This window comes from Blennius ocellaris (assembly GCF_963422515.1).
Source record: "Blennius ocellaris genome assembly, chromosome: 17".
NCBI classification, from domain to species: Eukaryota; Metazoa; Chordata; class Actinopteri; order Blenniiformes; family Blenniidae; genus Blennius; species Blennius ocellaris.
In genome coordinates this window covers 13,110,360-13,132,744 of record NC_137666.1, presented here as the reverse complement: position 1 = coordinate 13,132,744, position 22,385 = coordinate 13,110,360, and the positions used below count along the sequence as shown (strand labels likewise).

General features: G+C 42.0%; 2 protein-coding genes across 2 annotated transcripts; both read right to left on the bottom strand.

Annotated features, from left to right (window-relative positions):
* Nucleotides 1–1,689: 1,689 nt before the first annotated feature.
* Nucleotides 1,690–10,819, bottom strand: foxo3a (forkhead box O3A; the record flags this gene model as incomplete). Its single annotated transcript, XM_080513408.1, has 2 exons — nt 1,690–3,003; nt 10,256–10,819. The coding sequence occupies 2 exons, from the start codon at nt 10,817–10,819 to the stop codon at nt 1,690–1,692; spliced, it is 1,878 nt and encodes a 625-aa protein (XP_080369534.1).
* Nucleotides 10,820–14,191: 3,372 nt separating this feature from the next.
* On the bottom strand, nt 14,192–22,017 carry afg1la (AFG1 like ATPase a; the record flags this gene model as incomplete). The annotated part of the gene is made up of 13 exons (XM_080513298.1): nt 14,192–14,459; nt 15,621–15,731; nt 15,809–15,949; nt 16,711–16,811; nt 16,893–16,963; nt 17,041–17,123; nt 17,200–17,258; nt 17,967–18,066; nt 18,154–18,284; nt 19,551–19,652; nt 19,742–19,793; nt 21,416–21,621; nt 21,882–22,017. 13 exons carry the CDS (start codon nt 22,015–22,017, stop codon nt 14,328–14,330), a joined length of 1,425 nt encoding a protein of 474 aa, XP_080369424.1. The 3' UTR covers nt 14,192–14,327.
* Between the last annotated feature and the right edge of the window lie 368 nt (nt 22,018–22,385).

Here is a 22,385-nt window from a genome sequence, read left to right as displayed (position 1 = left end):
AAATGAAAACATCACCCACGAAAGGAAGAAAAAAATAAAGTTTAGTTGGAAATACAAATTTCAAAATAACTTAATTCTTGTGAAACCAAATTGTAGAGTGTAAATCTCTAGAGGGAAAACAAATGGCACACAAAATTCCAGCCATTTTTACTGAAAATGATCAAACCCACAACTTCTCAACATAGAAAAAACAAGATGAACAAAAACGAATTTTCAAGAAACCAAACAATCCCTTTTCTGCTGTCAAAAATGTGAACTTAAAGTGAATTCATCCTGCTGTTCCTACAAATGTTTTTCGACCACAACAACACTTGATTCATAATATCTATACATACGTATATTTTCTTTATTCCTCTTATTTAAATGCAGAAAAATTTTGGCAATATTTAAAACACTGTAATCTTTCTTAAAGGCCCAAAACAAAAAAACCCAACCAAACTCATCCACCTCACCTGGGGTTTAAAACAGCGTTTTACCCCCAGCACCTGCTATAGTGCTGATAGTAAAGGAGAGGCTCCTGACAAGCAGTCCATCTGCAGCCACTCCCCACTATCTTCTTGTTTATAGCACCAAGAGCCCCTTTAAATGAACTGCAAAACATCGTGATCAAGTGCTGTGAATTCTCCAAGAGTGATTATTTAAATCCCAATAGTCCTAAGTGTTTGCTAATGAGAATGGTGTCCACTAAAGCTAAAACATGTCCTTATAATTCTGTCCTAAAGTCTGTATACAGAGCGGTACTTCCAATATTGCAGGAGGTGGAACAGGAGGCGGGAGGGAGAAATGCAGCGGAAATATTATCAATACTTGGGTTATGCACCTTTTCATAGGAAACAGAGTTCACAGTTATGTCACTAAAATCACAGGGTAAATCTCGCTAAATAAAAAAAACCAACAACCCAAAAACAAACAAAAAAAACAACCCATCACATACAAAAAAAAAAGAAGAAAAAACACAATGTAGATCAGTTCACATCTTGATAACATATTAACCTCTACAGATTGATATTTGGTGTGGGACTTGGTGCATCCATGAGGGGGGAAAAAAGCTTTTCATTAATAGTTTTTTTTTGTTTGTTTTTTAAAATCTTTTAGTCCATTTAGGCGACGTCTCTTGAAGAAACCTTTTTAAAAAAGAAAAAAAAAGCATGTCAAGTATCCTCCACTGGAACGTAATAATGTAACATTCTGTGTAGTTTTTTTTCTGTAAACAGGCCGTCAGGCGCCATCGGGCCGACGGCTGGTTTGGCAAAAAATGTTTTAGGTATGAAAGATTGTGACAGAGGAGAGAAAGCAGGGTGAGAACAGAATTCATCTTCAGTTTCATGTATCACTTAGTGATATGAGTGATTCCCTGAGACTAACACGAGCTGACGCTTTCCGTATAGTTCTAACAAAATGTCTTGTAGTTTCACTGCAGCCGGTGCCGATGGTCACGCTGTCCAGGCTTTCATCTTTTTAAAGATCCTTTTTTTTTTCTTCTCCTCTGTGAAGACACCGTCGAGTGTCTCAGACACTTAAAATACAGTACCGAACATAATGCCTCACGTTAAAAATAATGAAAAATTACTACATAAATACACTTTTACATATTTTCTTCCCTCTAGTTGCACAATGCAGAACAATGAACCCCAATTTACAACCCCCCCCCCAACCCCGCTTGTTTCTTTTTTAAACACGGACAGATTCTCAGCTTGGCACCCAGCTCTGGGGGGACGTCTGTTTGGAGCTGGAGAAGCTCCCTGAATTCCTGTTGGCGTTCTGGGTGGAGGCGCGCCGCGAGTCGAAGCTGAGGTCCAGGCAATCCGCCTCCATCAGTTCGTTGCGGATGATGGAGTCCATGTCACACTCCAGGCTGCCATTGAACACGTCGAGGTCCAGGTCGGCGGGAAAGCGGTCCTGGACGGACAGACCGGAGCTGAGCTGCATAGAGGCGTGTTTACTGGGAGACTTCAGGTGCGGCTGCTTGGCGTCAGTGTGTCCCGCGTCGTTGTCCGCGGTCGACAAGCCAGCTTGCCAACCAGGCACAGGAGAACTTTGGGCCTGACTCGCGGTGGTGTGGTTCCCCAGCATGGGGTCCTTGCGGAGCAGCATGGCGTTTCGACGGGAGTTCTGCAGGGCGATGGCTGTGCTGGCCTGCGACATCAGGGGGTCGGACTGCGTGAGCATGACGTTGCTGTGGCTGTGGGAGTCCAGGCTGAGCAGGTCCTGCAGAGTCTGGTGGTCACCGAAGTGCGAGACGCAGGAGAAGGTGGTCTGCTTGTTCTCTTGGATGGTTTGCATGGGCGACTGCCGCAGGCTCGTGATGGACGGAGGGCTGAAAAGAGGGTTGGGCCCGTAGCTGCCAGAGGGGCTACTCAGACTGCTTCCAGAGCAGCTGAAGGTAAACACTGAGCTGCCCGAACTGTTGGCGCCGTTGTCTTCCTCGCCAGGAGGAGGCTGCTGGGATGCGGTCAGGCTGATATTGTCTAAAAGGTCATCCATCAAGTTGTCTGAGAGCCCGTCGTTGAGGTTCATGGTTCCCGCCAGGTCGGAGAGTCCCGTGGGTCCCGTGGACGGGGACATGCTGCTGGGGCTGGAGTACAGCATCGGCGAGAGGGGCGAGTCGTCATCGGGCACCTCGTCCAGCTCCAGGTTGGCCAGAATCGGGGACAAACGACCGCTGAGTGTGCTGGCATTGGAGTTGGTCCGGGAGCGGAAGTCTGTCCACGCGTCCAGCTCGTCGCTGCTGCGGGAGGTGGGACTCCCCGTCCACTTGGAGAGGCTGGAGGAGCTCTCGGAGCTGCCGTCCTGAGCTGCCTGCAGCGACGCCTTCTTCTTAGTAGCTCGTCCTCGGGCTCCTTTGATGTACTTACTGTTATCCATGGAAACAGCCCTTCGCCGAGGAGCCTTGCCCCCTTTCCCGCCTTCTGGGTTGACCATCCACCAGGAGCTTTTTCCTGTTCCTTCATTCTGGACTTTGACAAATCGACTATGGAGGGATAAATTGTGTCGGATGGAATTCTGCAATAAAAACAGACGACAGCAGTTAAAATACAATCACACTTTTTCACGCCAAACTAAAGTTTTCACTTTAGATTTTTGTGCTTCTGACTTCTGAACTGTTGTGATCCAATACATAGAAACAACATATTATAATGTGTTTTGTATATTACAATATATTGGTCTGGACTGCTATGGACCATCTGCAAAAAGTTTCAGATTGCATTTCGAAAACTCAATTTTTCTAAGTAAATACAGCCTCAATTACAGACTGTTGAAGTTGGATTGATCAGGGCTCAGTGAAATTCTCGAACGCATTACAGAAAGTGAAGAGACATTATTCAGACTTCAGGCACTGATTGCCATCACCGATGATTGTCTGCCGAAAGGCAGAATTGTGTACATATATGAAATAGTTCAGAGCCTCTGATGAGTCCAATGGAAGTAAAAAAAACAAACGTGTCAGGACAACTAGAGTAAACATTTAACCATTGCGAATGCTGATTGTTCATGTGGGGCAGTTTTAGCGGTGATTTTTGCTCTCCGATAGATTTGATCATTTAAGACCAAGCTTTGCATTAAACATGGTATAATATCGTGCTACTTGTTTTTCCTGAATTTTCCAATATGAAACCCAGCTGTCAGTAATAACACACACAAAAAAGAGCAACAATAATAACTGAACACATCCTAAACATAACCATTGGAAAATGTTCAGACTTTCGTGTTATACATCATGGATTGGGTTAAAGAAGCAAGAAGTGTTTTTTAAGTTCGCTTTCAAAGCAGACATTTTAAATTAAGCGAGGTACAACAGCTTCTCTATAGAGCCAAGTGGTTTTCTCATTCCAGAAATAACTATTAAAACACTGTAAAGAATTCTTGTCCTGCCGTGTCTTCTTTGGAAAAAACGTGTTCTTTGCACCTCGCACTGTGACCCATTTCTGGCTGCTCAGAAAGGTCTAAAGGATTTCCCTGGAGATGTTCCCGTCCACATACCAAATTAAACAGCTGGAGCCTGCACAACCAGCCCGTCACGCTCCAGTGAGAGAAGCAGAAAGTCTGCAGTGATCTCCACAACCCAAAGGCCAAATTCACCGGGAGAGGGTCCAGCATAATTCTCTTAAGCTTGAATTAACTTGAGTAAACTGGAGTCCCGTTTAAATCCATCTCTCGAAAGATTAAACTAATCAAACAAACTCGATGTATAAAGATGGGGGGGGTCTGGCAGGATGAGGGTCCGGTGACGGCAGCTGTGGTGGACGTTAAAGTCCTGCTTTGTGATGACCGAGATCACAAACGTTTCGCAACAAGGTTCCTCCCAGCGCAGCGAGTCAATGGAGTGACCTGCTGACACCAAACTTCCAGCAAAGCCCTTGCTTCAAGCCAATTAAAGGATTAGGTCAACGAGCAAACACTTTCATCTCCTATAACAAAACACATGTGACTCTGGAAACAGAAACAAAGCCACGAAGGTACCAGGTACCTCGTTTTTCCTCCTGATCCACACAACCTCATGTGAGCTATTCCCTCTAGAAACATGCTCAAGACTTTGTTTTGCCTTCAGGAAATAAACATAAAAAAGACACGAAACAACCGCAGGTTCGTTCAATAATGGCACCAGGAAATGTACTAATGAAAACCGACCAATCCCTGCACAATCACAATATTTCACAAAGAACACCATGTAACTGGAAAACCACATGGACAGTAGTTTACATTGGGAAAATTCTTAAATACCCAATCATTGGTCTGTTATGTAAAACCTGCAAACTGCACGATCACTGCCAGCAGCAAATGTGGAAGCAGAAGACTTGATTCTTTTTCCTATAATCAACTATATCTCCTGAAATGTACACAGTTTATGTTCTGTCCAATCATCCCGTTATATGATGTGTACACATAAGGCACACTTATTTTAGTTGTTTGGCTGATTTGATTAAGAAGCAACTTGTATATCAAATTATACCGTCACATACCATCTGGGACCACTCGATGCCACTGTATGACAACAGAAAGATGCAACGGTAGTATTTCTTTTAATTTACTCGATGCGATTGTATTATGACTACGGTGTAAATATGAAATTGTCTTGAATAAAAATACTTAAAAATAAATTTGATAAAACCACCAAATGTACTTTTCTCTGGTATTTTGTTGTTGGTCATTTGCAGCAATAACAGCATCTATATCTTGTGTCCCTCTAAAAGCCCTTTGCACCAATCTGCTGCTCATTTCTAAATCTTTTACACTGTGATTTAACGCTTTTAGGTTTTCAGGAGTCCTCTGTACGGTTTTGAGCTCTTTTTCAAGGTGAACTAATGAAAAGCTTCACTTCAAACCAAGTTTTCCCACACAGAAAACCAACACATTCCTCTCTAAAGATTTTGATAATCGTCAGATGTCATCACTTAAAGCATTTAAAGCCAGATGAAGTAAAGCAGCCCCACAGCATGATGATTCCGCCACCATGTTTAGCAGGGCAGGATGTATCATTCTTCATCTGAGGTGACAAAATAATGCACTACATTAATAAGGAGCTCTTTTTAATGTAGTGCACCATCTGTGAAGACCATATAATAGATGTGTATCTTATTGTGAAATTCCTGGTTGTTTCAGGTCAGCTTCAAGCTATGTACAAGCCGCGATAACCATTTTGAACTTAAACCAAAGTCCTCCCATCATTTTGAACTCATCATCTGAACATTTTTGTATTGTTAACAATACAAACACATTTCAAGAGCTTCTATAATCGCTTGGTTTTCCTCAATTTTTACACAGCTGAACCATATCAGACGATCAAATTCTGGGTTTCTTTATTTTATCACTGAACTTTAAAAATAATGTTGATTTATGTTTTTGTTCGACCAACTAATGTGATCATCATCAAACCATTAATTGTGAGGACACATTTAATTAGATCGACATTTTAGTTCCGAATAATCTAATATTAGAAACTTTTAGCTGGTGGGCATTTCCAACTCCTCAATAGAAATTCTGTTCAAATCATTATTTTACGGCGGTCCTGAAATTCACTCAAAACACTATAATGGCATTAACTGTGCACATATCACAGATCTCAGAACAACTGCATCCTTGTGTCAGCTGGTATTTTTACTTACAATTTATTATTATTGCACGCACTACATTCATAATAATGTCACAAATGTATTTAACTCAGCATTCATGTCGATCATGAGTTTGTGGACACAAAGTAAATTGAACTCAAGAATGATCTTTTTCCATTTTTCCCCACATTATGCTTCTGCCGCAAATTATCATCACAGCATGAGAGAACCTAAGGTCACCACGAAACTGGTGAAAAACAAACGTCAACAACTGCCGTCAAAACAAAACAGTACAACCTTCCAATGTAGACAAAGAGTTGCGTGAATGTAAATGGAAATCCAACAATTCTCAGTTTTGGTCATTTTGAACCAAATGAAAGCAGTTCATCCTTAAACTCGTCCTATCGCCACCACGCTTTCGTCAAAATCCAGCAGGTTTTCCTCGCCAGCTGGAGTGTGTCCATTTTCATTAGCTGTATTTATAACTAGAGGGCCGGGTTGATAATTAAAAGCAGCTAAATCCCTGATTGTTTAATGATGACTGCCAAAAAGATGAAGGGGAGTTCTCCAAATGTCACAGCAGGTGTTGGCAAAACACACAGGAGGAGGTTGGGCACTTCTGAATGTGCACAATCTGATTTCCTTCAGTTTTCTCCTTTGCCAGCAAAAAAAAAAAAACAAACCACTGGACAGGATACGGATGGCTTAAAGATTTTAAAGGTAAATGAGCAAGAAAAAAACAAACTGCTGACCTTATGCACCATCAGGAAATACTTGCAACCAGGAAATAGATGCAGTTTACCAACAACATGCATTTGTTTGGACTGGTTTCTACAGAGGTCATTTTAAGGTCACAGTTTCTGTAACATGGACTCAATTGCAACGAATGTGAGTTTTTATAGATTTGCAGCCCTTTGGCTGACTGTCTTATGATTTTGAGCTATGGTTCCTGCTCTGCATCAGTTATGTTCTTCTATTTCTTTGCCTGTTTTATTCCAGCCAAGCCGGGCAGCTGCAGTATATCCCCACAAGCATTTAACTGAATATAAAGCGTACACATCTTTATTTGTTGCAGAATTTCTCATTGCGCCGCCGTCGCCTGGTGAAGGACAGCCGAAGGGACAAGACGTTATGACGACTTTGTCCACAATGAATTATGAAATCCAATTTCATTTAAAATACAAAAGGCCATTGTGGCTTCCATTTACGGCGGTTTGGTAAATAATTGTGCTCAGTAAATACACCAACCCGACACCAAATGATTGAGCTCATATCAAATTGTGCAAATCTGATTTAACTTTTGGAAAATTTAATATATTAATTAACTTCGAAGATTCTAAAATTGACTAAACTGATGACATTGAGATGGTTGAAATGCATGTAGACTTTCTGTAGCGTGTGAAAAAGAAAACGTAAAATCATTTTGTTTAACGAGATGTTTTTAACTGGATGATGTGGGGGGAAAAAACAAGGGGAAATTATCTATTAAATGTTGATGCTTTGTTTGATCACAAGTGGTGGAAGGAAGGATTATAGAAAAGCCTTTAACGGACAAAAGGAATATTTCAAGATGCAGCTCACAAGGTCGATTTAAAAACCTTACAGAACTAAAAGAAAAGAAATAACTCCTGAAAGATCCTCAAACAACTCGTTCAGTTTGCAGAATTAAACTCATGAAAGGGTTTAAGCCCTCAGGTTGACCCAGGGGGGAGAATCCACAGTAGAAACTTGCAGCCAGATCAAACATTCTTGTCACATGATCTGATTTGACTGAAGAAACAATGTTCATGAGATCTTTAGGATCACGGCCACAGCAGATGAATAAACCAAGTGCAAACACAGCATAAATAGCAAATTATGTAATTGCATTATGAATGAGACCTAGTGTGTGTGGCTCAGTTGGGAACATCAACGTCAGGTTTACAGCTAAAAATAAATACCTTGCAGCATAAATAGGGAATTGCATGTGGTTGGTAGAAATACTGGTTTAAAAAACCCAAAACCAAAACAGTTTGTACGAGTTCAGTTAGGAAGGATTTATGATAGACCCTTGAATTCATCTGAAAATGAAGCTGCACCAACTTCTGACTGGTCGCCATGAAGAAAACCTGCATGTTGATGGAGGAAAATCAATCAGACCAACAACCAGCACGATGCCTGATATTGCACTTGTCAGCGGGCACCGAGCAGAACGCTGCAACATGTTGGTCATCCCATGAGTTAGAGGCAGGGAACACAATAACAACACCTGTCCCGCTCAATCTAATGCAATCGAATACAACGGCGCTGCGATAAATAAATAAATACACCTTCAGTTTTTGGCCGCGGCTCTTCTCGTCGGACTCGTGGTCATTTATGAGGCTGTAAATTGTAGTGTTGCTCTGCTGGATGGTATTACATTACAGGAGGCAGATATACAACCTCTGAAATGACCAAGGCATTTAATCCAGTTCTCGTTGACGCGACAAAAAAACAAAACAAAACAAAACAAAAAAACTGAGTGCTATGAGAAGACAGTTGTTTATGCCAGACCTGCTGAATTATGCTTCACGTTGCGTTTCCCTCCTGTGCACAGCCAGAAAAAGCCTGGATCGTCTTGTTTTACACCAAAATACAGAGTAACCAGGGACGCATGTGGAAAACAAATGTTTTTTTTTCTTCTGGTGGGGAAAACCCTATCTGGCGTGTGGGAGCCGAGCCGAACCGGGGTGAGAGTGTGCATCGTGCTCTGCATAGGTGGCACAGGTACGTACAGTAGGAGCTGCGCTGCATTAAAAAAAAAAAAAAAAAAAAAATTAATCACAAAGAGCCAATACTCCTGCCTTCCCCTCCCCCATGCAGCCACAGCAGCGCCGCAGCAGCCTTTGAGCAAAGCCCCGTTCCGAGCGGCGACTGGAGCCACGCCAGTTCAGCCGGAGAGAAACACTGAGCTTCTCTCACACGCTGCTACACATTGACCTACATAATTTATAGTCAGCTGATTGATTCTTGTGCCTGGGCCACATGAAGCGGCGGCGTGGCACACGGCCGGGCCGGGCCGGGCCGGGCTCATCTCTGAATCTGGTGCCGCCCCAGCTGGCAGTGAATTTACAGCCCATCAGTCGCACCTGATGAGGTTTTTGTTTTGTTTTGTTTTCTTGCACATACGTGACCAACCTCAAATTGATTTTTTTTTTTTAATGTCACACAAAGCATCTTCTGTGAAATGCTGATGTCAGCACATCTGAACCCCCCCCCCCCCCCAACATTAACCCTTCCCTGCCTGCAGGAAATATCTGCTTGCAGCCTCTTGGGAGGCAAACAAGCATCCAAAACATGAATGAAAACTGTCCGCCACTCATCTGAAGTATTAACCATCCAGCCCATGCTGTGCAGGTTAATTAACCATTAGCCTCAGTTTGGCCCATTGCACATATTTTATTGTAGGATTCCCAACAAGACACCAGAGTATTACTACAATGAGGCTTAAAAAAAAAAACCAACAACAACAAAAAACAATCTTGACTGCTGTACTGTAAATCATTGAAGAAAAGAAGCTCCCTGGAATCAGCCAGCATCACACATCTACAGTTGTGGCAGGATTACAAACCTATTTCCCCTCCCAACCTCACCCTACATCTAAATCCTGCAAAGCTCAAAGCTTTCATCAGACTTGATTCCATGACAGATGAATTGGTTTGGACCAACTAATCCTGAAAAAAAAAAAAAATCAGGGCCCTGGTGAGGCTGGTAAGAAGCCACAGTGCTGCAGTGTGAGCAGTTCTGAGACTGAAATCAACTTTGCATCGCCTGTTTTGATTCTGGACTCTCCAGACCTACTGCATTGTTCTCGGTGGATTAGTGCTACAGCCTGCACGTAGTGTTTGTGTGCAATTCACGAATACAACTCGTGCTTGCTTACATTTTGACAGCAGCACGAGTTATTTATTGCTTTGCTCCATGCGCCTGTCAGGCAGCCTCGCGACCCCCCCCCCCCCCCCCCCCCCCCCCACACACACACACACACACACACTACAGCCCCCTGCTGATAATTCACACAGCCTCCTCAATATGCCTCATGATGAAGCTAAAAATACCCTCGAAATAGTGATGGCTGCACCCACTCCCTCCATCTGTGGAAGATCCTGTGTGCATTGTGTCTGTGCATGGCCACAGTGTTGTGATGGCAGCAGCAGCAGCAGCAGCAGCAGCATGCCAGGGCTCACCTTCCAGCCAGCAGAGCTGTTGCTGTCGCCTTTGTCCTTGAAATATGGCACAGACCTCACCATCCAGTCGTAGATTTGGGACAAGGTCAGTCTCTTCTCGGGGGTGCTCTCGATGGCCTGGGTGATCAGGTCTGCATAGGAGTAGTTTCCCCAGGCGTTCCTGCGGGCGGACGACTTCCTCAGCTGCTGGGAGGCAGAGCCGCCCAGCGCCGCTGCAGCGGGGGTCTGCGCGGAGGACGGCGAGCCGTCGGCGGCCTCCTCCCTGCCGGGGCCGCGTCGCACCTCCACCGGCAGGGAGACGGAGCCGCTGCCGCAGCCGCTGGGCTCCCGGGGCTTGATGACGATGGCCCCGCTGGGTTTCTGCTCGGCGCCGCTCCCGGGGCTGCCGCCCTCGTCGTCATCCTCCTCCTCCGGGATTACGTCAGTGTCGTTCGCCCCGGGCTTGCCCGCACCGGACTCCGGACGCGGCAGCGGCCAAGTGCAGGAGCGCGGCCGCTTCTGGGGCTCGAAGTCGGGGTCTATCTCCACGTTGAGAGGGGGGTCGGCGCGCGCTGCCTCAGCCATGTTAATCAGTCGATGCACAAAGGGTTGTAAAAATCACCCAGGTCGCATTCCATCAATGTTGTGTGCAGCTTCGGGGGGTCAGTTTATTTACTATGCACGGTATGCAAATACCCTGCGCGCAGCTCGATCCCAGCACGTGTCCGTCAATCTTACCCCCCCTCTCCTCCTCTGCAAGGAGTCTATCCACACACACGCACGCACGCGCGCGCGCGGAGAGAGAGGAGATCAGACTGGGGCCAGCATTAACAAAACATTGCCTTTCCGTCGTGCACAGCCCACACCCTGCCCGGCGTGCGTGAAGCGCGGGGCGCGAAGACGCGTCGAGTCGGACCGCGGAGTCTCGGGAGGAATCCGCACGGCGTTCCTTCACAAGCCTCCGCCGCGATCCTGCATGACGAAACGCAAAACACTAATGCCAGCACATCCGCCTCATCTCCCGACCGCTACAGAGCTGCCATCTTGACCGCCTCCTTCCCCGGGAGTCCTCGATCAGCCGTGCAGAGAGCCGCCGGACCGGTGCGCCGCCGCATCCAGGCGGGGAGGGGGGGAGGAGGCTTCCTCGAGGCCCCGCAGCCGCGTCTTCGTCGGCGGGGGCTGCGGGACGAGTGCGTCGGCGAGGCTCAAATCCGCCCTCTCAGCAGCCGCGGCGCGATGATGCATCTTGGCCGTACATCTCTGGCATGTTGATGGAGCCAGCAGCAGCGCGGCGGGTTCCTCTGCGCGGCCAGCAGCCGTCAAACGCGCTCCATTCAATGTGCTGCTGCTGCTGCTGCTGCTGCTGCGCAACTACTCCGAGAGAGAGAGAGGGAGGGATAGAGAGAGAGAGAGAGAGAGAGAGGAGAAAATCCACGATCCTGCCCCCTGGACTGCACTGAAATTAAAGTGACAGTGCGGAGAAGTCCCCCGGCCAATGACATCACCTTTAATGCCACCGAAACACACTGGAGCCGCAGAAACACCAATAAAATTCACCCGTTCATTGCTTTTATCTGTCGATTAAAAAAAAAAAAACATAATTCTGTTCCTGCTCTTGGTTTATTCCCAATATGTGTATACTCAAATCACCATCAGCTCTGCTTTTGTCTTTTTTGGCTGCAGTGTCGCTCTCTTAACTCATAAAAACACTGATTTCTCTATACTTGATTCTCTCATTGTCACTTTACAATTCAGCATTGTTTATTTTTTCCCCCTCAAATGATATCGATCATTTTGAGCTAAAGCTTGGTGAAACACTTTTAATCAGATTATAAAACACATTTATGCTTCCTGAAAATCAGTAATAGATTTGACCTCCATTCATTTCTCGTCATCCTGCTTTTCTGAGCTAAAGAATTACAAAAGCAAACCCTCTGGTAAAGGCACTCCCCTGACCACCAGATTCTCCCTCACTTCAAGCTCTCTGGCGCCCCCTTGGATAGGCCCGAGCAACATATTCCACATAAACACAAAGCAGCTTCAACTTATTTTATTTTTTGCTAAATTATAGTTTTTAAATCGTTTACTTGACCTTCATTTTACCAGGAAGTTACTTAAAACATTTGAGTGATCTGGTGAAGAAGCACAAAGCTTCTATTTATGAAATAGAAAGCAGAAGAAAAAGCTTTAAAACAATTAAACAACAAAATCATTTCAGTCCAGTTTTGAACTTGCAGAGACATAAAACTGAAGATTCATTCAGAGTTTGTGATAAAAAGTAGAGAAGCTATATGAGAACCGGTACATTTGTCATTGTGATTTCTTCTAGTCAGTCTTACAAACCACACACATACAAAAGGTCCTTTTAAAACATGGTCGGATGCAGAATATGAATGAACTGATCAGTCAAAATAATGAAAGAAGACATTTTTCTTTCTTTTATTATTACAGATTTTGGCTGTATACCAGCGAATTTGTTGCAAAGTCCAAAATGTCAGAGACATTAAAAGCAGAAATTAAAGAGCACATCGTACAACATAAAGCCAATCGTGAGCTGAATTGCAGAGAACTTCTACATGTGATGTTGTATTTTTGCACTCCTTGTTTTCCCAATAACAACCCACTTGTTTTTGTCCCTTTCAGTTAATTCTTCCAGTGCATTGATATATAATGCATACATTTAGTCCAGGATTTTATTTTAGATTTCTTCCCAACTTTGGCAAACAAATCATATTTATTCGTCTGTGATGTGAATCTTTAAGGGAGTTGTGGCCTTTTACTCTGGCACAATGCTGAAGAGTGAACACAGCTCCGTTAAAATGTTGTAATATGTTCAAACATTAGAAATAATAATTTAAAAAACACGAACCCATTGTGGCACCAGTGACCATATTAGGCAATTTCCACAATTCTTCAAATTATAAGCAATAAGAGATTGACGTAATATGTGATGAAGTGGGGTTTTTTTCCTTTTAAACCTCTCCAAAAAATGAAAAATAACTCAGCCACTCAACAACACCACCAGGTTGGATTTTTATTTATGAAAAAGTGCCTTTTTGACACTCAAAGTGGATTTTAAGTCATTTGAGGCTAATTTGTTGGAAGCTTTATTTAAAATATTTCCTATTTGATCAAATTTATTGAAAATGATTAATCTTCCAATTACATTGGGCCTTTCCACCACTGCATTTACCCATTTAACATTATATTCTAGCGCAAAATCACTTCTCTGTGAGGTTGTTTCACTTTGGATCAACGCTATTGACACTTTCTCTCAGGGATTAGTAAGGTATTGATCTGCTTTCTAATAAGTGACTGTTTCCAGTTACAAAACAATTTAGGAACAAATATTTTTGGATGCCACATTGGATAGAACGGAGTGATAATTTAACATTTGCAAAAATAAATAAAATAGCACCAACAGCTTGTTTGCACCAGTCACACTTCAGTTTGTACAGGAGATAAACTCTAAAGGTTTCTCTCACTTTCACTTCCCACACAGTGCAGTCTTTGTTTTTATGTGTGTATGTGTGTTTAAATAATAAAAAAAAAAAAGCCTATGTAAATGGATGCATTGGAAAACGCTGACAAATGGTCGAAACTCGTTTCATTTGCAGAAACGGACACGTGAAAGTATCAAGGTCAACGTGGAACACGTGTTTTATGTCTCCTTCTCATGAAACACATTCAGGCACCGATAACTGCACTGTGCATAGATGAGTATTTCTCAGCCGAGTGCTTTAAATCCTACAACTTTCTGCTATGGTGTGTGGACTCCTGTTCCATTTATGTACAGATGTATTACATTATCAAAACCAGTCCATATCAACATGTTCCCGAAAACTTCATTCAAAACTGGACCTCAATATGAAGTTAAAGTCGATACAAGACCCCCCCCCGCAAAGTTCATCTTCAAATAAAGTGCAATTAAAAATGATAAAAGCCATATATTCTCTCTGTCCAACACGAGCCGTCCCGCTGGGATTGTGCGTTTTAAGGTGAGTAGGAGTTTAGTGTTCAGTCTGCGCTGATTTTTGGCAGGAAGGGGAAGAGAAGCACAGTTTCTGGAAGCCGGTGGAACAAAACGTTGCACCTAGGACTTGGTGCTTCGGTCCCCCTCCAACCAATACTCCTCCGTCTGCATCTCCGTGAGGCGAGAGACCGTCCTCTGGAAGGCGAATTTCTCCTCTTCGCCACTGAAGATGGACAGACTGCTGGCTTCGTCCTGAGAGACGAGCAGAAGAGTTCAAAGAGGAGGAGGATCGTTGGTGCGTCCAAATGTCCCACGGTTCAAGAATAATTCAAGTCAATTCAATTAATAAGTTCTGTTTAGAAGTAATGCGCATCTAAAATACTGCAACTCACTGTAGTAGGTAGTTTTGCATGATGAGTGGTTATCGCAACGAAAATAAATTGCATTTAAGATGTTTAATTTATCAACGGAGAAAGTAATTGACACTACCAATTACATTTTCATGTGAAGAATACCAAATATATGCATCCTGCTTTGTAAGTACAAGAGACATACTTAAAAAAAAAAAAATAGAAAATTTGTGGCTAAGATTCTTTTATTTTCTTTTAGTAAAATGTTCAGTCAAAATCTGAGCTACTTGTAGGGAAGTTTTTGTGGCCCTCCCAACAATCAAAGTTACCATTTCCTCGATATAGACGTCTTAATATTTCTTCAAAACATCGCATTGCCTTTTTATTCATGCAGTGAAACATTATTGGAGATTCATCATAAGGCGGGGGTGAAAGGGCTGACTGCTTCATCCCATATATTTCACCTTTCTATGTGTTTTTCTATTAAACACGGAAACCAACAGTGGGAACCAACTACCAATACATTCGTTTAATCCGTAGATATCGGTTACTTCTTTGGGAATTTCCCCAAATATCTTCAAAATTGGACGTGGATTTGAAAATAATCATGTAAAGTCGTGAATCTTATTTTATTTATTTATTTATTTTTAACATTAAAGCTTTTCACAATTTCTAATTGTAGAAGATAAAAGAGAAAACACTAGTTTGTGCAGCCATATTTGAAATGTGACGCCAACATAACATTTTGAAAGAGTTTTAAAAAGGGAACAACTTGTTCAACTTGTTCTATCATCAGTGTTGATGTCAAACAGATGCAGTGGAATTAAAGGTACATTTCTTGTTGGACTATAAAGAAAAAGAGCAATTTGGAAGCTTTTTAAAAAAAAAATTATAATAATTTTAAGGGTCTGTGAAAAGCTTAAGTGCTTGAGTGTTTTTCTCGGTGCAAACCACAAAGGGACTTCCTTTCACAGCCGCCTTTTACTAGCTCCATTTCCACTGGCAGCACAGACCCGACACGTAAAACTGGTTTCGGTGTTAAAAGCAGCGCGGCGCCTCGTACCCGTTTCAGCCCCAGGTCGTCCATCAGAACGTGGCTCTCGTCATGACCGTGATCCCCGTCGTGCACAAAGATGTCGTCCAGCGGGTAATCGGCGAGAATCACCACCCTCACCTGAAACGGGACTCGTGGTTTCACTGTCATGCAGAAAATACCAAGTAGATTTTCAGGCTTGTGGTGGTGAAAAGTACCTTGTGGTCGTAGAGGGCGTCGACCAGCGTGATGAGCCGCCTGGCCTGAGTTTTCTTGTTGAGCGTGAGCAGAGGAATGTGTCGAATGAAGACGGTGTCAAAGAGACGGGAGATCTCCAGATAGTCACTGGCGCCCAAAGGCTGAAATCATTACATTAAACACATCCTGACAATAAACATTAATGCATCATGTAAAAAAAATAAAAAAATAAATGCAATAAATTACAAGCTTTTGTAATACAAACTACCAACCTGTGATTTTTTTTCTTATTTATTTTTCATAGCTGAACTTATTCTTTTTATTGAGTAATATAATCATAAACGCTTTGACCAAATTAATAGCTTTTTAATATCACTAAAAGCAAAACAAATGCTGAACAATACAAAAATAACAGAAGAATTCTATTGAAATATTCCTAAAAAAAAAAAAAAAAAGTATTTGTGCTGGGCTGTTTATAGCAGGTTTTATTTAGAGTAAACTCATCTGCAATGATAAAGATTGTGTTTTTGCTGTGTTTCTGGATGATTTTTGTTTTTAATCTCTATTTTGGATTATTTATTTTGACTCTAAAAAGATCTTTCTCACCAGGATCGCTCCTAAAATCAATTTGTCATCAACACTAATTTGGGCTTTATGAGTCACTACAGATAGATGGATTTCTGTGTACTGGCACAAGGGGAGCCTAAATATTTGCGCGTTTAAAAGAGTAATTTGAACTTCCACACGAAACCAATTAAACCAGAAAGTAATAAGAGGAAATTTACCCAACGGGAGGCGCTCATAGCTAAAAAGGACTGATTAGAAAAACAGAGGTAACACAACACATTTTAAAAAAAGGTGGATCACACATTCTAACAATACAAGTTGATCTGTGTTTAGAACCTTTAAAAAAGTGTCTTACACGATCGCACAGCTCCTCAAAGGTGCAGTCTGCGATGGTCCCGCACGCTTTGTTCAGACGAACCTTCCTGTTGTGAACGTTGAGGATTCTCGGGCGCGTTACTGAAAAAAGCGAACGTTTTTTTTGTCAAAAATGTTTCCCTTTCATCACCTGTAGCAGAAATCCCTGAAATGTGCGCTTACTGTCGTTCTGTTTAAACGCCAGCTCATCGAACATTTTATCCAGCGTCGCTTCGGCGTCTGTTTCACTCGAGCTGCAAACAAACCAGAGAATCAAGAGACCAGACTTCACGTGTGTGTGGAGTGTTTTGTTTTTACAAGCTCCTCTTACAGGAAGTAGAGTTTCCCCGCTGACGGCCTGTTCCGTCTACGGTAGTCGATCCCAGAATCCAGACGGAGAGTTTGGCAATAGTTCTGGAGAGCAAGAAGAAAGAATTGGCTCAAAGTTTGATGAGCGTCTAACAAGAAACGGATTTCTTTTTTTTTTTACCTGCAACACTGCAATAAACGGTACAAAGTTCACTCTCTGTAGTCCATTTTTGTACAAATCTGAGGAGAGATAATACATAAGAGTTGTCACATTAACTGTGGATATGACTCTTATAATCTACAACCGCGATTCCAAAAAAGTTAATGCATTCGGACATAAAATACATGCCAAAGTTTTAAACAGGCATAATAGCCTCATTTCATTCAGATGGCATTAAAACATGCCTAAAAGAAATATGAACATGGGTAAACAAAATTTAAAAAAAAAAAGGATGGACACATTTAACGTGTGTTTAAAAAGGAGCATTTCAGGGGAAAACCAATGTACAAAAAAAAAAAAAAAACCTCAAAGGACTTTGAGAATCTTCCCGATTGGAGTGTATATCGTCAACAACAGACTGACTCTGGAGAAAAGGACGAGGCTGAAGGTCAGAACTGTTTGCTCGTGATTTTGGTGCCCTCGGGCTGAACTGCATTAAAAACAGGGCCGATTGTGTGGAGGATATCGCTGCACGGGCTCAGGAACACCCACAGAAATCACAGCGCACCGACAAGTTACGAGTAAATGCTGCATCATGAAGAAGAAGAAGAAGCAGAAGAATGCGAACACAATCCAGAAACACCACAATGTCCTCTGGCCCAAAGAAGAAGTCTGATTAGGCACAAACACATTCTGATTAAGTAGCACATTAATTAAAAATGGATCCGTGAGTGTGAGCTGTATCATTCAACACGCGTCCTCGCGTACGGCAACATCCAGCAACGCACCTACGGGAGGGCGATTGGACGTGGCCACGACGACAACGCCGTGCAGGAACAGATTCTCAAAAAGCTGCTTGAGGATCATGGCGTCAGCGATGTCCGTGACCTGGAGCGTTGTGAAGAAACCACACGACCGTTAACAGGTGAACCGTTTGGAGGAACGCCGCCGACTACTACTTCCGACTCCGGCCACCTGAAACTCGTCGAAGCACAGCAGACACGCCTCCTCGCTGATCTCCTCTGCCACCGGAGCGATGGGGTCGTAAGATTTGGCCATTTTGCCCGCTTTTCTCTTTGGCATGCTCTGTTTCAGCCGGTGGATTCCTACGAGTTAGAAAGAGGCGAGAACACTTGTTTTTCAGTCATATATATATATATATATGTATATATATATATATGTATATATATATAGGAAATATCCGGGAGCTCCACAGAATTTAAAAACCAGCACTTCAGTTTTTTTTTTTTTTTCCTGCTTTCTTCCTTTTTATTACGATTTAACTTAGTTTGTAGTGTTGCTTCATAAAACTTTCATTGCAAGACATTTCCAAGCTGAAAACATGTACTTTTTTCGTCAAACCTCTACAAGGAGAAACAAGTGAAGCTTTGGGGTGAAATGAAGCATTTCACAAGTATTTCTTTGATTTGTTAATGTTGGATAAATGCTCAACTGATTATGTTTGATCCTAAAAATGTCTTGAAATGGGAAGAACTTCTTACTGGATTACCATTTGTAGTTTTATATAAATATACAATGCAGTTGTATCTTATATCCTATAAAAAATACACCAACATATAATATAATGTGTTATTTTGAGGGTGAAAGCATCAATCAGATGCACCGACTGGACATGAGGTGTTTACAACAAAAATGTCATACAATGTTGTCGTTTTTCATCCCTACATTGATATTCAACAGGCCTGTTTGACTCTGTTCACACGTTGTGGTCAATTGAAATCATATTTTCCGGGGCCTTAAAGCCTGATAATGCGTTCGGCTTAGTGACCGCAGTGCTGCAGTGATCTCCGGGCCGCGTGTGCTGTGAAGAGTTTATTTGGAGAGGCGGTTGTTACTATAAAAATACGATAGATGTCACCCTCACTATAACATGAGCGGGTCGTTCCAGGACAACCTGCAGTTATGTCCATCTGCACAGTGCGTTGGAGGTATGAAAGCTCACTTTTCCGCTGAATTCTGCCGGAGGTTATTTTTGATCGTTTGCCTTCGGAAGAGTGCGCGTTGTCATATTTGTAAATCGCAGAGTACAAAGCTGCTTGTAACCGCTGACAGCTGATTAAACGATATGAATTATGTAATATGAATCAATTAACACCTCAATATCTACATACATTTAATTGGCCTATATAAATCTGTTACTGAGAGTCAAATCTGAAGAGTAAAAAAAATGACATTTCCTTCTACATCTTTGTCCTTTTTTCCACCCACACACTACCTCCACCTTGTGCAGAAATCATTGTTCATGCATTCATTTCACATGCAGCTACCTCATATGCCCCCAAGTGGAGGAGGAGGAGAGAGAGAGAGAGAGAGAGAAAAAAAAAAACACTTCCACTCGGAGCCATACTCACTTTTATGCACATCCAACATGAAACCGTGGAAGTGGACCCTCTTTTTCTTTTCTGTCTCCACATATGAATAAAACATGTCCATCACCATAGTTTTTCCTGTGCCTGGGATAAAGGAGAAAGTTTGAGTTGCGATAAAAATATAATCAAAGCAGGAAACACAAAAGAGGAAATTTAAAGAGACTTTTCTTTACCAACATCTCCGTAGATGTAGTAGCCTTTTGGAACTTTTGGCTTTGTAAAAAACTGAAATGAAAATTGCACAAAAGATTCTTAATTCAATAGAATGTCCTTTATTGTTTCCATGTGGTACTTTTGGATAAATGTGTGTCCATGGTGCACCTTGTTTTTGACATGTTGTACTCGTCATGGTTTTGTCATCATCATGCATCTTACTCGTATTGTTTTGCCTCCTGACTTAGTCCTTTTGCAGCTCGCTGTTATTGAGCATTAGTTGGTGGTGAAATTGTCTTTACTTTGCCATTTTAGCTCCGTTTTCCCATCTGTTGTCATTACACCTATAATTGTCGACCTTCTGTATTTCTTTTTGAATTTCTTTGTTGTAAGTTTATGATCATTTATATCATTTGTGGTCACAACGCATCTCATTTCTGACATTTTCTAACATTTTGTTCTCATTATTTATCCGTTTATAGTCCATCTTGGTCATCATTTCTGGTGCTGTGATTTGTGATCATATTGCATTTAATATAGTATTTTTTTTATTAATCTTGCTCTATTACTTGTAATTTTTATCTTACTACAGCAATTTTTTTGTTTTTTGTTCAAAGTTGGCATCAACTTGTCATATCTTTGTACTGATATTTGTTTTTTTGTCGTCGTCATTTTGTGTCTATTTTCCCATAATTTGCCTCTTATTGGAGTCCCTTTGCAAACATATGTTGTTGGTGTGTTTATTGCAATTTTTAAGGTTGTTCAGCATTTCTGTTGCAAGAATCTGAGGTCATATTTCCTTTCCACTGCTATTTTACCTCTCTGTCTGTTTGTTACCATTTTACATTTATTTCTTGTCATTTTGGTAAAATTTGCTGCATTTTGTGTCCATTTTTTGGTTATTTGCATCTTGTACGATTTCTTTGTTGCCATTTCAGGTCAGTTTATGATCACTTGCTCTTTCTTATTGTCGTTTTGCATCCATTTTTGGTGATGTTTTGATCATGCTAATTTAAGTCTCTCTTGTTGTTAATATACATTTACTTGTTGTTAGTCTTCTGCCTCTCAATGTTGTTGTTTTACTTCCATTCATGGTTTAGTTATTTGTGAGGATTTTTAGTTGTATTGGTGTTGTCTGGCATGTTGTTGATGTAATTTTTTGCTTTAATGGTTTGTTTGATGTCTGTTATCTGCAATTTCCCTATTTTTATGATCCGTGGGTTTTTTCTTCTTCATTTTTCTCTCTATAAAGGTTAGATTTTTGTGTATTTTTTGAGTTAATTTTATATATTCCATACCATTACATGTTATTTTGAGACTCACTTTCGCTGAGTCCAATCGAGATATCATATATATAAATATATATAAAACAAACTTAATGTGAGCTTTGGGGATATATGTTCCTGTCATATCCTAGTAGCGTCTCGTTTATTGAGCTGTATGAGGTTTAAAAATTGAAGCAGCACATTTAAATCCAGGAGGAAAGCCTTGACTACACGTGATAACTTTGCAGACTTAGCAGTCTTGTTGAAAGACGGTTTGCGTGTCCGTTTTATGCCATTATATAGAGTAATTGTGACACTTTGTGTTCTTATGACATAGAGAAATTGTGATTTGGGCTGGTTCTATCTGGCGCTTGTGGAGGAAAGAGTCAGTCAGATCTGGCAACCCTGGATGAGGGTTTGCCTGTGTACCTTTGAGAAGATGGACGTGGGCGTGTTGCTGTAGCCTCTGAGGGTTTTGTGCAGCTGGTCCAGTTTCTCCAGCACCGCCTTCTGGTGCTCATCTTCCCGCAGGGATCCGTCTCTGATCAGCCCGGTGTAGTGATCCAGAGGGCTGGTGAAGTCCGCAGAGCTGACCCCACTCTCCTCCTCCACCTGCCGGGCGTCTACCGAGTAACCTTCACATATAGCATGGGAAAAGAAACAGCTTGGCCATCAACACTGAGCTCAGGAGTAAGTTACAAATAGTTTAAACCTGTGACGGAACTTAAAAAAAGATCACAGCAGAAAAAAGATAGTCAAATTACTCGCAATGAATACTAACTGAGAAAATGTAAACAAAGTTAAAAAAAAAAAACGTAAAAAATGGGACTGGGTGGAGTCTTCAGGGGAAATTGGGATGAACCCGCGGGACAAACTCACCAAAACCAGCCCTCACCTCTTCTGCAGAACTCCGACAAAGATTTCCGGAGCTTTCTGGAGTAAACTTGCTGGTTTAGAAGGATTCTGAAGCCAAATGAAGCCCCTGAAACTGAGGGTGACATCTGGAAACACAGCGGTATGCACGCCGCCATCTTGGCTCTGCTTGGATCCAACGTAACTTTATTGACAGTAACAAGAGACGGAATCAGTTGTATTCATCAGCCAGCAGGGGGCGACAGACCCTAGACTGAATTAATGTATACATGTTTATAATATAATAAACCCAACACACGTAGATGTTTATGTTTTACAGTTTTAAATCAGAAATATTCGTGTGAATGAAAGTTACTGGATGCAGTTTTTGTTTCCAGTGCTTATGGGCACTGTACAAAAGTACTGAATTCCCTTTTGATGTGTTTTATTACGTTCTTAAAATGTGGATTTTCGTACATTGAGGATAAAAAGGACAGTAAACCCCAGTGTGTGGTCAGTAGTAAAGTGCTTGAACATGAAACCATCT